General features: G+C 48.9%; 1 protein-coding gene across 5 annotated transcripts in view; it reads right to left on the bottom strand.

The window, feature by feature from the left end:
- EPHX1 (epoxide hydrolase 1) overlaps positions 1–16,080 on the bottom strand; it is a 69,307-nt gene that overhangs the window by 13,758 nt on the left and 39,469 nt on the right. For all 5 annotated transcript variants that reach the window (XM_075925297.2, XM_075925294.2, XM_075925293.2 and 2 more), the window contains 4 exons: positions 7,265–7,445; positions 5,846–6,073; positions 3,803–3,932; positions 3,087–3,301 (listed from right to left, as the gene is read on the bottom strand). In XM_075925297.2, coding sequence (XP_075781412.2) covers positions 3,087–3,301; positions 3,803–3,932; positions 5,846–6,073; positions 7,265–7,445 — 754 coding nt within the window. The remainder of the gene's footprint in view (positions 1–3,086; positions 3,302–3,802; positions 3,933–5,845; positions 6,074–7,264; positions 7,446–16,080) is intronic.

Here is a 16,080-nt window from a genome sequence, read left to right as displayed (position 1 = left end):
CCATTTCCCAAATGGGGAAAACTGAGACACTGTCTTCACTAGAAACATCTGCAGAAGTAAAGGACAATTGCTCTGGGAAGCTCACTTGAAATGCAAATTTCATGCACAATCCAAAGTGCTTCAGTCAACTGCAGTGAGCCAACAATCATCAGTGCACATTTCCCCAAGAATTTGTAAGTGTAAACTATAATCCATGCAGGCTCATTTAATTAAGTACAATGTGGATAAAATACAATGGCACAAACTGAACCCTGTCAACTGATAGTCAGATGACAGCTTACTCAGCTTGTAAACCTCTGTAGTTCACTGGCTGAGATCCCCATTCTGTCTGTCATGCCCTCCCAGCAGCATATTCCTTTCATCAGAAATCCCAGAGGGCACTGCATTCCCCACTTGGCCATGCCCCAAACAGCACACACATTATCCTTCCCCTCCAGAATGCTTCACACTACAACTCCACAGGCATCCAGCTGGCAATGTAATCTCCCATGCTCCTTCCCTCCTCTCAATACAGGCAGTCCCCGGGTTACGTACAAGATAGAGACTGTAGGTTTGTTCTTAAGTTGAATCTGTATGTAAGTTGGAACTGGCATCCAGATTCAGCCGCTGCTGAAACTGACCAGCGGCTGACTACAGGAAGCCTGAGGCAGAGGTGCTCTGCCCCGGGCTTCCTGGAATCAGCCGCTGATCAGTTTCAACAGGCTGAATCTGGAAGCCAGTTCTTACATACAGATTCAACTTAAGAACCCCAGGTGCCCCCAAGTCAGCTGCTGCTGAAACTGATCAGCGGCTGATTCCAGGAAGCCCGGGGCAGAGCAACTCTGCCTCAGGCTTCCTGTAGTCAGCGCTGGTCAGTTTCAGCAGTGGCTAACTTGGGGACGCCTGGGGCAGAGCAGCTGGGGTGCTGCCGGGTTGGTCCAGTAGCGCCCAGAGCGGCGCCGCGGGACCAACCGGCAGCGCCCCAGCTGCTCTACCACAGGCATCCGGAGAAAAGCCTGGTCTGCTGGGGGGGGCGCATCTAGTGCCCCTCCCCCCCAGCAGACCAGGGAGACGCGGACCAAAGACGTGGAGCACACGGGCAGCGGGACAGCCCAGTCGTGCCGCGGCTGTCCTGCTGCCGGCGTCCTCCGAGGCTTTGCTCCCCGTTTCCCTGGAGCAGACCAGGGAGACAGGGAGCAAAGCCTCGGAGGACGCTGGCAGCAGGATAGCCGCGGCGCGTCTGGGCTGTCCCGCTGCCCGCGTGCTCCGTGGCTTTGCTCCGCGTCTCCCTGGTCTGCTGGGGAGGGGCTCCCTCCCACCCAGCAGACCAGGGAGACGCAGAGCAACTTTTCTCGCCCTGTAGGACGCGGGCAGCGGGACCGCGGCGCATCTGGGCGTCCCGCTGCTCCCATCCGCTGGGTCGAGAAAAACCCCGTTCGTAACTGTGGATCCGACATAAGGCGGATCCAAGTAACTCGGGCACTGCCTGTATTCCTCTTTCCCCACAATTCAAATAATGCCCCAGCTCCAGCTCTGCAATATGTGAGCCATCAAATTACCAGTGATTTACAGGCTGAAATTCCACTCCAACAAATAATAGACGATTTGTAGAAGCAAGACTTTCGGTAGTCAGCAAACCCCCAGCAGGAGCAGCAGAGCTGGCAACTGCATGCCTGTCAGTCCATCAGCTATCCTTTACCATAATTTAATTAGTGACTTAACGACAGCTAAGGTTAAGTTGCAAATAGCTAATGTATTATGAGAAGTTCATGCATAGACATTATGTTTGGCTTTTTTGTACATATATTTAAAAAAATGTAATTACATTTAAATTAAAAAGTGAATTGGACAAAATAATGTAATTACTCATTTATAACTTTCTAAAAACGGCATCTCTGAAAGTAAACCAGAGTTTTTTTCTGGGCACTGTGGACTCTTAGTCCGAGGTAACAATTTTAATTATAAAAAGCAGCATTCTTAAAAACAGCTATTAATATTCAATAATAATTTCTGTGGCTATATTTTTAAAAAAGCATTGCAATGTTTTTAGTGAACTCAATCTCCTGTAATGTAACTGAATACAGTAAGGCTGTGTCTAGACTGGCAAGTTTTTCCGCAAAATCATCTGCTTTTCTGGAAAAACTTGCCAGCTGTCTACACTGGCCACCTGAATTTCCGGAAAAGCACTGACAATCTCATATAAAATCATCAATGCCTTTCCGGAAAAACTATGCTGCTCCCGTTCGGGCAAAAGTCTTTTTCCGAAAGACTTTTGCCCAAAAGGGCCAGTGTAGACAGCATAGTACTGTTTTCCGCAAAAAAGTCCCGATTGCGAAAATGGTAGATCTGGTAGATGTGATCTGAGTGCATTTGTAACGTACACAAAAGATACAAGAAGAAGTGATGCAATCCCTCCTCCCCATATAACATTTAGTTCAGGGGTTAGAGGATTCATTCAGGATGTGGGAGACTTAGATTCAACCTCCACCACCCTCAGCATGATGTAGAACAATTTCTTAAACTTAGGTTTCTCATCACACGGAGGATGTGCTAACTACTGGGCGAAGGGGATAGTGTGGGCAGGTCTCAATCTTTCCTGTTGGAGCTGTTCCAGTGTGTGAGCACTGTAGCTCTTAAGTCTCCCACTCTCAATTCCTGGACATTTATCAAAGTGGCCTAGAGAAATGAATGAATTAGATAGTTTATGGGGAATAATACATTGGTGTAATAATAAACATGGTTGTTTTTAGTATCAAGTGTAATACCTGATGCAATATCTTGAGAGACTGCACTCCTTCCTGGGAATGTGGTGGTAGGAAGAGACTTTGCATCCCTATTACATCAAACCTTGCTTAAATCATGTACAAATACTTGACTCCTGATATAATAGACATCAAATCTCTTTCTAGCCCTTGCTTACATTTAAATATTAGAAGTTTTAAAATGTGTTCCCTAAAATTACTGCAGTCTGTGTTTTTTGTCCACCCAATCCTGCCTGCAACAAAGTATATTTTACCCAGTCCCACTATTACAGCAGTGGGTCCTGCAGAAACCCAGTCCTGCTGCAGGAGCGTGCTCTGAACTTTTACAGTAATAAGTCTTTTTACCAACAGTGTCAGGCTTTGTAGCCTGTATGTGAGCGTAGCCACTCTCCATCAAGATCCTAAAGAGTCCCTTTTTCAAGAAAGGAAACATCCGCCTGACATCTTCATCCTGGAAACCAAAGAGTCCTGGGAAATAACGTCCCAACAGGATGGACAGCATCTGGGTAAATCTCATGCTCGTAACTGAAACCATATTTAAGTGAAGGCCTTTCACGTGGCTAAACACAATAAAAAATACAAATTAACAAAAACCGTACTTGGAAACTAAATTACAAGTATTTTCAATCCATAAATTTAATGCACTAGGTGCATTTTATCTAGTTCCAATCACATGGTTCTGTTGTAGCTCTAAGCATAGTTACCCCCCCTCAACTTTTCAGGTTCAAACTGCATGATGGGTACACAGCTTGATCAGTTTCACCGTTCAGTGGGATAATATTTACTGCACAGTCCACTGGACTCAACTCCAGAGGGAAGGGTTCAAAAGTCTCTTTCGTTACACCTGCTGGGTCCCTTGATAGACGTGATGTGCAGCCATGCCAAAAGTGTCACACAACTGGCCATCTTTATTTAAGCAAAGCCCAGGACCTGAACAGAAATGGTGATCCAGATCAGGACCATGTGCAAAGCAACATAGGGGAAAATTACACACTGCCCAGCTAAAGATAAGTCAGGAGACCCTCACAAGCACAAGCATTACATTCATAAAGGATACTCACCTGGGAGCTATCTGGGCCAGGTTGGTACAAATCAGCCAGCCCCAGTCACCACCCTGAGCATAGAACTCGTGGAATCCCAGCCTGAGCATCAGTTTATAAAATATGCAGGCAGCACTCACAGAATTAAAGCCTATGAAAAAAAAAAGGAACTAACAGTTACCAACTGCCACACTGAATGGCCACTATTCTTTTAGAGATGGTGACTGTCAAAGTCCTAGGAGGTGAACAGCAGTTTCCCTGGCCTAGCTTTCCCCCCAGTGACACTGTTCCATGGGGGCTCCCTTCACCCCATTAAGGCGAGAGCTACAGAGGGTTCTGGACACAGAGCAGAAACCAGAGGGGAGAGAACCCAATCCATTTCCTGTCAACCTTCCCCATGCATATGCTCTGCCACAGGATAGGTGGCCTCCCTGGAGACTATAATGCTGCTGTAAACTGGACTCTAAGGGGTATTCTTGAGCAACTAGCCAATTAGCCCGTCATAAAACGGGATTTTCAGGTCTCTCCTCCATGTCGGTCTTCTCTCCTGAGCCTCTAGTCTCTCGCTCCATCCATCTCTCTCTCTCTCTCTCTCTCTCTCTCCCCCCTCCTCCTCTTCTCTCTCTCTCAGCTCTCCTCTGCCTCCTGCCTCTCTCTCTGTCTCTCTCTTTCACTGCTCCTTCCCCTCCTGCCTCTCACTCGGGGGACTGCGGAGTCCAAATGGCCGTTTGGGCTACGCGCTCCCCGTGCTGCATGGGGAGTGCGGAGCCCAAACGCGGCGGCCTGACTAAGCAGTGCAGAAGTCAGCTGAGCGCCACAGCGGGAGGCGAAAGGGAGCGGGGTGGTGACGTTCACAGCCAGGGGGCAGGGCCTGGAGCCACTGACATGCCACACATCACCGCCCCGCCTCCCCTCACCTCCCACCATGGCACTCGGCTGACTTCTGCACTGCTCAGCCAGGCCGCCACAGGGGAGCAAGTGGCGCAGGCGGCTGTTTGGGCACCGCCCTTCCCATTCAGCACAGGCTGCCCAGAGGGAACAGCCAGCATTTCAGGCAACAGCACAGCCCAGAGGGAACTGCCAGCATTTCGGTGTTACAGACTCTCAGACACTGGGCTACTATATATATGATGCCACTCCAACATATTCCCACAAGCAGGAGAAAACTTCAGGTTAGCCAGAGCTGGAAACTTCAAATGCTCAATAGTGATCCAGTGCTCCATTGCCATGCCTTGGATCATTTTCAGAATATACACATACTGTGTCAGTCCATAAACTTGATGCCAACATAAATCACACCTATATACATAATCAGAGAACTTGCCCAACTATCAAAAGCCAAACAAACTTCCCTTTTCTCTTGCCTCCTCCTCAAGCTGACTAGATGAATTAACACTTTGTGCTCTAATTGATAAATGACAGCACCCCCTGTTACAGAACACAGCAGACAATCTGAACTGATAAGGACTGCCCTTATTCCCTTCTTTAGAGGCCCCATGCCCCTGAACTAACAGACAGTCATTAAATTCTGCTTTCTTCCTCCAAGGTACAATAGTATCTTGTTTCTACATGTGTTTGAAATGACATTACCAAAATATATTTTTAGTTGCATTATCCTTTAACTGCTTTAGTTTATTTTTCACCATTTATGCTGTTTGCTTACTTTCTGTTCTTAACTGAGCTTGACTAAAGATACTAGATGGAATAGTTACAACTAAAAATATTCACCATTTGTGAGAGGAGGGGTTGTTTGTGTTTTTCATTTACTTCACAAGGTTTCTCTTCATATTAACTTTTATAAACCCCTTTCTGTTTTAAATAAATATCTATACATTGGCCCTAAAACTAAGTCATTTTAAAATCACATTGATTTCTCCACACCACATGGAACTGCCTTATTATCTGTAAAATAAATTATTTAACTATATTATTATTAACATAGTATCTCCTACTTTGAATAGAACATGAAATTACTATGGAAAATGCATGCGTCACTAAGGATTACTTTACCACAAGGAGGCTGTCTACTCTATTGGTATAGTTTCTAATCCACTCACAAAATACCTTTTTTGTGTGATGCTTCCGAGAAGCCATAGCCAGGAATTGATGGGCAAATGACCTCAAAAATATGTTCATCACTCAGGCCATAGCTAGTAGGGTCCGTCAAAAGAGGGATAATCTTGTAAAACTCATAGACTGAGCCAGGCCAACCATGAACCATTAACAGTGGCTTTGCAGAATGGCCCTTGGGCAAGCTGGGAGGCTTTACGTGAACAAAATGGACTTCGAGGCCTGTAAAAATAAATGAATAATTAAATAAAATAGGCAAAAAAGTGCTTCTAAAACCAATCATAGAGAACTGAGGGTTATTACTAAATCTGTTCATAAAGTATTTCTGATGATTGTAAAAACGGTAATTATTATAACCAGCCTGGCTATGGAACCTTTCATCTAAGTATCTGAAAGTGCTTTACAAATGTCAAATAAGCCTCATAACAGCCAACTGAGGAAGGCAAGAATTATTTCCAACAGACTGCCAAAATGAAGCACAAATGTTAAGTAATTCATCAAAAGTCAGACAATGAGTCAGTGGCAGGAATGGAATGCAGGAGTCTGAATTTCTACATATTTGAACTTGTTTTTTTATCATGTTCTGCTATCTATCTTAATATCAACTATTCACATGAAAATTACTCCTAGTGCATTTCCCGGAGTATCATGCCTTGGTCTTCTTCAAGTATAATTTTTAGACTATAAGTCCCTTTTAAGGCAACATAGCTTTGCTGGATGCTACACAAGATAAAAGTACACTGTCAGTGCTTAAATAGAGGCACCGAGTTCTAACCACTAAATGACCCTGTCTCGGTTGGACAAATCTGGGATGTCTCTTACGGTCAATTGCTCCATTTCTAACAACTTGCATTTATGGGCTGAAATTAAAAAAGGCACTTTCAAGAGGTCCCCTTTGATGTATTTAAATAAATAAATAAATAAATAAAATAAAATAAGCTAGCTGGCTCAGGACCACTGCAGCTCTGCATTATAAATGTAGTAAGAGCTGCTGGGCTCTTCCTACATTTAAAATGCAGAGGTGCAGCGTCCCAGACTGGCGCGAGCTGAGACTGCTTGGTCCCGGGCTCACGCCGGGTCCAGAAGCCTCTGTTCACGGTGGCCCAGGCTGGCTGCAGACAGAGGCTCCTGTTTCCCCCACCCTTTGCTGCCTTTCATACAGAGGCAGCAAGGAGGGGAAGCAAGTAGTCAAGAACTCCATTTGACTAATCAATAAGTGTAAGCTTATCAGGTAGTTGAATAGTTGACTACTCACTTACATCCCCAATCAGTATTTGCTGGAATTTTCATTATAAACCTTTTAGAAATAGGCTTTACAACTGGCCAATTTTAAATGGCACTGAAATGATTCCAACAGACTAGATGTGATCTTTAAATTTTATCATGTGCTCTTTTTAGGGCACAGCCACGCACCCTCAATCTTAGTTTTGAATTGTGGGAATTTGTTGAGAACTTCCACTTGCTTCTTCCAGTTGAACTGATTTCTCCAGTAGGAGACGACCTTCCGGAGATAAATGGAGTTAAATCCATATTGGAAGCAACTGTTCTCCAGGGGTTCAGTGAATCGAGCCTGATCAAGTCTTCTAAATAAATCCTAGAGTAAACAAGATGAGAAAGAGGTTGAAGGATAATAAGACAAAGATACTATAGATCCTATGTGTTTTTTTGCTTGGCACCTTGCCTAGTTTACTGCCAGAAAAATAGTAACTGGAGTGAAAATAAAAACTCCTGTGATACTTGTGTATTTCACTGCAGTGCTGATGTACTTATTGAGCCCCCATGGATGCCGCCCCCCTTTTTCCCTGACAATAACATATTTGTCAAACTGTCATGGTTGTCCTTCTTCAGTCAGACCACAGGAAAAGAGAACAGTCTTTTCTAGGATCCGATGGGCAGGCGATCAAAGAATATCCTTTGCAGTGCTCACTCCTGTTCTGTGTCATGCTGATACTTTCCTTTTTCCATTTACTTGGGTACTGAATAAGGTGCTTGTGTGTGGGATTTTCAAAACCTTTCAATGGCACCTGTGCTCTATGTTGCTTAGGAACTTTTGAAAATCCCACCCTTGGAGCCAAATCCTGCAATCCCTCTACACATGGATCACCGTCTCTTTTTCTTATTCCTCTGGTTCAGTGAGCTGCACATTTTCCCAGAAGATTTATTTTGGTGGATTTGTCAAGTCCACAAAAGAGAGCTTCCTAATGTGGATTCAGGGCTCACATACAATGCTACAGACATGATATAGTCAACGAATAATCACTCAACAGAGACATGCAGCCTGTATGAAGCAAAAGATGTTTCCTATTTGCAACTATGGGGAGTTTGACCTGGGAAGTTTTTTCTGATGTCAATGCATATGGATAACTCCAACTGCAGCTAACAGGAGGTATACACACATATTCACAGAATTGTTAGGCTTTGCCTAGACAAGAATTTGAAGTTGTGATGTCAGCCATAGGCGTGTGTAGCACATTTCATTAGGGCAGTGTTTCCCAATTTTATTTGGCTGAGGAACCCTTTTCAGCTTTTCAGAATTTCAAGGAACCCCTAGGTTTGTCAACCAAAAAAAAAAAGGGGGAGGGGGGTGAGGGAAAATTCCCACCAGTGCATGAAAATCACATTCCTTCCCTAAGACCCCCCCCACCCTCCTTCCTTGAGGCCTCATCCGCTCTGTTCCCCTCCTCTCCATCACTGGCTATCCCCAGCCCTTATACACTCTCACTAGGTTGAGACAGGAGGTGTGGGGTGGAACGAGGGATTTGGGGGTGGGAAGGGGTGAGAAGTACAAGCTCTGGGAGGGAATTTGGAAGCAGGAGAAGGGGATGTTGGCTTGGGGAGGGGGCTCCAGGCTGGGGAGTGTTGGGCTCAGGTGGAAGGCTGGGATGCTGAGCAAGCCAGGGCTTGTGGATGTGAGGATACAGGAGTTTGGGCTGGATATGTGAGGGACTCAGGGCAAGAAGATTGTGAGTATGATGGGCTCAGGACACAGATTTGTGATGTGTGGATGGTGCAGGAGAGTTGTGGCAGAAGACTGAGGATGTGGGATGCAGGAGTTTGGGGATGTAAGAAGCTCAGGACAGGGGGTTCCAGTGTATGATAGGCTCAGATTTGGGGCCAGGTGGTGCAGGAGTGTTATGATGCTGCAGTGAGATAGGGGTTTGAACCCAACTGGGGGTTTGTTGGCCAGGCTTCATTTTTAAATAAAATATTAAGTCAAACTCAAAGGCTACGTCTAGACTGGCCCCTTCTCCGGAAGAGGCATGCAAAGCAGGCAAGTCAGAATAGGGAAATCCGCGGGGGATTTAAATATCCCCCGCGGGATTTAAATAAACATGGCCGCCGCTTTTTTCCGGCTTGGGGAAAAGCCGGAAAAGAGCGTCTAGACTGGCGCGATACTCCGGAATAAAGCCCTTTTCCGGAGGATCCTTATATCTCTTGCAAGTAGGAATAAGAGATCCTCCGGAAAAGGGCTTTATTCCGGAGCATCGCGCCAGTCTAGACGCTCTTTTCCGGCTTTTCCCCAAGCCGGAAAAAAAGCGGCGGCCATGTTTATTTAAATCCCGCGGGGGATATTTAAATCCCCCCGCGGATTTCCCTATTCTGACTTGCCTGCTTTGCATGCCTCTTCCGGAGAAGGGGCCAGTCTAGACGTAGCCAAAAGGTTTTAACATTGTCTTTATTTATGAGAGGGGTGAGGAACCTGTTTTGAGTCAGTTGGGGCCACACAAGTGAGATGCAAAGAAACCCTCCAAAAACCCCCAAACCTCACTAATGTGGTCCCAAATGTGCTGGTGGGGGCAGGGGACAGAGTGAAAGTGGGTGCTGGAGCTGGGGAGAGGGTGCTGCTGGGTGGAAGGATGCTGGCTCAGGTGGCAGGGTGCTGGGGTCAAGGACATGGTCCTGCTGGGCACTAGGGTGACTGGCAGGGTGCTGGAGCCAGGGTCAGGGTGGTGCTGAGTCCTGGGGTGTGAGGCAGGGTGCTGGGGCCAGGACAGGGAGGGGACTTGGGTAGGAGTTGAGCCTCCCTGATCTGACACCCTCTGGACCTGACTGGTCCCAGATGAGGGATTTTTGGACCAGGGGATGTCATTTCAGGGCTCCTGGTTCCCCCCCCCCCCCCCACACACACACACTAGGCTTCTTTGCACCTCTATCCCCTGCAATCCAACTGCTGCCCACCCCTGCTGGTTCCCTGCACCTCCCCCAAAACCATCCCCCACAATCCAAGGGAGTGCAGCACCAGTTCCCTGCAGCCCCTCACAGCCCAGCTGAGCTGCCCATCTGTTCCATATGCCCTTCCCCATCCACCTCAGCCCAGCTGAGCCCTGCACTGGTTCCCTGCATGCCTCCCCCACAGCACAGCTGAGCCCTGTTTCCCTGCACCTCTCCCAAGCCCCGCAAAACTGCTGAGCCAAGCGCCGATTCCCTGCCCCTCCCTCCCCTTGAGTCTAGCCCCGGTTCCCAGCACCTTCCTCCTTCTGCAGCCACTCTGAGCTCCCCACACACACACTCCCACCCTACAGCCCAGCCCAGCCCAGCTCCCTGGACCTCCCCACTCTGCAACCCAGCTGAGCTCAATTTCCCTGCACCTTCTCCCAAACCATGCAGACATGCTGAGTCAGCACTGGTTCCCTGCACCTGCCTCCCTCCCACCCTTCCCTTGGCTGTGTCTACACTGGCACGATCTTGCACCAAAGCGGCTGCTCTTGCACAAAAACTTGCTTCCTGTCTACACTGGCCACGTGTTCTTGCGCAAGTAAACTGACGTTCTCATGTATGAAATCAGGGCTTCTTACACAAGAACTATGATGCTCCCACTCTGGAATAAGCCCTTTTGCGCAACTGTTCTTGTGCAAGAGGCCAGTGTGGACAGGTAACGTGAATTTCTTGCGCAAGAAAGCCCTATGGCTAAAATGGCCATCAACACTTTCTTGGGCAAGAGAGCATCCACACTGCCATAGATGCCCTTGTACAAAAGCACAGCTTGCAAGTACTGAGTTCATGTGGCTTGTTTGGATGTGCCACTGTGGCACCCAAGTTATTAATAAATATTTTATAAACCTTTACCTTTTCTCTCTGCTGCCATGTCTCCTCCCCTTGTTCCATCAGCTCCCCTGGTGCCTGCTGCCCCTCAGCTCCTCACCCTCCTCTGCTGTCCTGACTCCTGCCCTTCTCACTGCCCTCAGCCTTCCTGAGACCTGCTCCCCTCCACCAGCCCTTCTCTCCTCCCCTCTGATCATGTGAGCTACCCCTCCTCATCCCCTCTTCTAACATTTCCCTGTACAAACCTGCCCTGCATCTCTCCTCTGGTGCTGGTCCCTCCCCTGCAGGTGTCTGCTCTTCTGCTTCACCCCCAGAATCCCCTGGCACTTGCATCTTCTCTTACTCCTGCACCCTCCTGGTGCCTCCCCCTTCCCTCACTGCCCCTACCTCCTTTGCCCTCTTTTTCCCTGATGCCCACCCCCTCACCATCCTCTGCCCCCGTTCCTCTCATGCCCCTCTATGCCCTCACACATGACTTGCTCCATCCCGGCCTTCCTCATGCCCACCCCTTCTTTCAAGCCTCCTCCCAGCACCTCCCCCTCCAGCCCCCAATGCCCTTACCCTCTCCCCTCCCAGCATCACCCTGTCCCGCTCCCACTGACACCTCCCCTCCTGCCTTTTTCCTCATTGTCTGCACTTGGCCCTCTGGCATTTGTCTCTACCCTGTCCCTTTGGTGCCTTCCTCTCTCTTCCCTCCCCCTCCGCACAAGCCCTTTCCTCTCCCAGCCCTTCCCGTTCCCCTACCTTCTGCCTTCCACTTTGTGGGGCTAGAGTCCGCGCTCCGTCCCCGGACTCCAAACCCACAACTCAGCTGTGCAGCGCAACGCAGCGCCCAGCAGTTTTAAAATCCAGGGCCGTGATGTTACGTCACGCCCAGGCGTCTCCCCGCTCACCGGTTTGAGCACACCGTGCAGGTCAGCAGCAGCCGGCAAGGGGGAGCTCAGTGAAGGTTGCGCACGGCAGGGATGGGCCAGGGACAGGGCTGGGGAAGAGATGCTCTGGGCCGGGGTGGGATGACGCACAGTGTGGGGGAGGGCTGCTCCAGCTCCAAATATTGGTGGAGCATGGGCACCACAAGCCCATACAACTCGCCGCCCATGCCTCTGCTGGCTATCCAGCTCTCTCTCTCTTTCAGAGGGGGCGGGGGAGTGCCGGCTCCTGGTGGAACCCCTAGTTTTGCTTCGCGGAACCCCAGGGTTCCCCGGAGCACCAATTGGGAAACACTGCATTAGGGTGTACACCAAAAGAATTTTTTTAAATGTACTCTTTGACCCCATTAACCACACCCCTGACCCATTAACCATGCCCTTGGCCCCATTAGCCACATCCCCTGACTCCCATTAGCCACGCCTCAGGAGGTAACACTCTCGGGGCAAGATGAACTCATGATCAGAAGTAAAAGGTGTTATGTGACCCCCCCACTAAGGACTTTTCCCACCATTCTCCTACCAACAGGGATTAGTTTGGCCCCCACCAACCCCCCCTCATACAACTATCCTGCAATTGCATTAACCCAGTGTGTGTGACGTTAGCTTGGGGGCGGAGAGGCTGGGGGAAGTGTTCCCTCTAAGAGTTTCCTCCCATGAGCAGAATGAATTTTGTGTTGTGCACCAGTACTGAGTTCATATGTCTTGTTTGGATGTGCCACTGTGGCACCCAAGTTATTACTAAATATCTTATAAACCTTTACCTTTTCTCTCTGCTGTCATGTCTCCTCCCCTTGTTCCATCAGCTCCCCTGGTGCCTCCTGCCCCTCCACCCCTCACCCTCCTCTGCTGTCCTGACTCCTGCCCTTCTCACTGCCCTTAGCCTTCCTGAGACCTGCCCCCCTCCACTAGCCCTTCTCTCCCACCTATGCCCACTCCTCCAGTAGCCCCACTCTGATCATGTGAGCTACCGCTCCTCATTCCCTCTCCTAACACCTCCCTCTACACACCTGCCCTGCCTCTTTCCTCTGGTGCTGGTCCCTCCCCTGCAAGTGTCTGCCCTTCTGCTTCACACCCAGAATTCCCTGGCACCTGCACCTTCCCTTAGCCCTGCACCCTCCTGGTGCCTCCCCCTTCCCTCACTGCCCCTGCCCCCTTTTTCCCTGATGTCCACCCCCTCACCACCCTCTGCCCCCGTTCCCCTCATGCCCCTGTGCCCTCACACATGCCTTGCTCCATCCCCGCCTTCCTCATGCCCACCCCTTCTTTCAAGCCTTCTCCCAGCACCTCCCTCTCCCCCCTCTAGCCCCCAATGTCCTTACTTTCTCCTCTCCCAGCATCACCCTGTCCCCCCTCCCACTAACACCTCCCCTCCTGCCCTTTTCCTCATTGTCTGCAGTTGGCCCCCTGGGATTTGTCTCTCATCCACTCTGTCCCTTGGTGCCTTCCCCTTTCTTCTCCTGCCCTGCCCCCCTCCCCTCAGCACAAGCCCCTTCCTCTCCCACCCCTTTCCTCTATTTTCCCCCCCTTCCCTTCCCCGACATTCTGCCTTCCAGTTTGCGGGGCTGGAGTCTGTGGAGCCGCTTCAGCTGCTGGCCCAGGGACAGGCGGAAGGTCTCCAAGAGACACGTGAGACCGTAGTAACCACAGTGCTCGAAGCCCCAACGCTCTGGGTGGGACCCGCACATGGAGGCACCGGAAGCCACATTTATCTTCTGGGCTCAACATCCCACCTGCCTGGGAAATTTATCTCCCCAGAGCAAGCCGCACAGGGCCGAATGGTGATTCCTGCGTATCAGGGGCCATTGATCCCTAAGAAACACACAGATCTGGGCTACCCTTAGGTGAGAAAGCCATGTTAATCCCAAGTCTCTGCTACGGCTGGGAGATGTGGGTGACCTATAGAAAACACCAGCATTTTTTTTTTTTTTGAAAATCCACAACAAAACTTGGGGGGGGATCTATCACATGCCAACTCCTTTAGAACTGTGGCGCTGATTATTCAGCACCTGATGAGGTAGAACGGGCACTGTGTGTACATGTCTGATATATTTTTACCAAAACTCCTGCCTGCCCAAAGGTTTCTCAATCTTTTTTCATAAGCTTCAGAAGGGGTAGCCGAGTTAGTCTGTAATAGGAAAATCTTAAACAACAAATAGTCTAGTACCACTTCAAAGACCAACAGAACATGTAGACTTCATGTGCGGAAGTGGGTTTTGTCCATGAAAGTTCACAATACCATCTACGTGTTCTGCTAGTCTTCAAAGTGCCACTAGACTATTTGTTGTTTTTTAAGTTTTTCCTTTTTTATAAAGTACCTTTTAAAAAAAAATTGTAAGTACCTCCAATGCACACACCCCTCCCACAGAGCCAGCCTCCCCATCCCAATGCACTCACCCCTCCCACAGAGCCAGCCTCCCCATCCCAATGCACTCACCCCTTCCCAGAGCCAGCCCCCCCAATACCTGCATCCCAATGCATTCACCCCTCGCACAGAACCAGCCCCCCCATCCCAAAGCACTCATCTCTCCCCAGAGTCAGGGCCCCCCAGCATCCCCATCTCAAAGCACTCACGCCTCCCCGACCAGCCCCCCCCCAGCAAAGTGCACTCACCCCTCCACCTGAACGAGCCTCCCCCCCAGCGCCAGGAGCACCCCCCATCAAATCCTCCCCTCCCCCAGAGCCAGGCACCGGAGGAACGGAATGGCCGGGTAAGGGAATCTAACCTTTAAAGTGGCCGCTGCTGCCACCCGGCCCTGCTGCCTCCGCTCGCAGCGTTTAGAGCCGGGAGCACTGAGCCGACTCCAGGTCTCTGTTCAAAAGCCTCATGTGGCCCATAGCAGCGTGCACTTCGCTCCCACCACAGCCCAGCGCCCCTCTAGCATGGTGCCTGGGGGCAACTGCCCCCCCTTCGGTAAGCCTCTGCCCCCATCCCTGTATCCTGTGTCCACAACTCCTTTGAATTCCTCGCTCTCTACCTGCCCTACTAACTCCTCCCCTTGATGCACGTACCCCCTGACATCACTAGTCCCACCCCCTTCAGCAGTGGGTGCACAGTCCGGTGGGTGGCTGACATCTCCCGGCTCGGCGCTCCCCTGGCTGCGGGGCCGGCGCGGACTGTGTGTGGGACAGATTAGCCCCTGGACTAGTGGCTTGGTCCGTCCCATTGAGACATTAGGGTGTGCATAGGCACACCCAGCACACTTTGTGCGCACGCCTATGATATCAGCTAACATGCTTTCTAAAAGTCTAAGGTAGACAACGCAGTGTATACTTTAGCATGTACTAAACTGGCCAAGTATAAGTCCAGACTTTCTCTAGTCTTTAGTACAACCAGGTATTCTCCAGGCTTTAATAGATGTGCAAGGTAAAGTGACTTGTCTAGGCTAGATTTATATAAAAAGTCTTAGTTAACATGCTAACATCACAATTTTAAATCCTAGTTTATACAAGGCCCTATTTATGCCCAACCAATATAGTTTAATATTGTTGGACTGTTATTTTATAATAGTTTTATATAAAACAAAACCATGTTTTTAATTTAGAGGTAACCCACAAGTAAGCATCTACCCACAATTTTACCATGCAAGGGAACATTTAAAAGAGATCATCTTCTATTTAAATCCTGAAGTGAAAGAAGGTAAAAGTAACAGAAGCCACGATCAATAAAACAATGGAAACCTGTTATAAGGAACAACAGGGACAACCCATGTGAACAGCAGACCAAGTAGCTCTATAAAACTGCAAGCTTCCCAAATATGTAGAAACGTACACATACAAGCACAATCTCTATGACTTGCAAGATTTTCACTGTACTCCTTACCATGGTATCAGTGTTTTAATGCTAAGGAGGGCCATCCTACAAAAGACTTTAAAGAACATTTTCTAGAGCTGTGCTGTTCTTTACTTGCAGCCAAGAGGCACTCAAGAGGGTGAGAAATTCTTATCTGTTTCTGAAATGAGTAAAGACATTTCCTCAATCTATCTTTTATAATTTACAGCCTTAATAATTAGTCAGAGGTACGGGCAAGCACAACGTGGAATGGTCGTTAAAATCAAATTCCACTTTTATGTGCTATACTTTCTGGAAGTATTTTCTGGACCTCACAAAGTAGGTTCATATGCTAATATGATAGCAGCCATCTGAGAACAAAACAAAATAAAACACTGGGATACAGAAGTCTACTTATCCACTATTACTTTTTGAGAGCACAGGAAAGTCCCTTGCTATTAAGATCTGTGCATTAGGCCTTAATTTCA

The sequence above is a fragment of the Pelodiscus sinensis genome, chromosome 3, assembly GCF_052426305.1.
Source record: "Pelodiscus sinensis isolate ZL-2025 chromosome 3, ASM5242630v1, whole genome shotgun sequence".
In the NCBI taxonomy this organism is placed as follows: domain Eukaryota; kingdom Metazoa; phylum Chordata; order Testudines; family Trionychidae; genus Pelodiscus; species Pelodiscus sinensis.
This window is presented reverse-complemented; position numbering and strand designations above follow the sequence as displayed.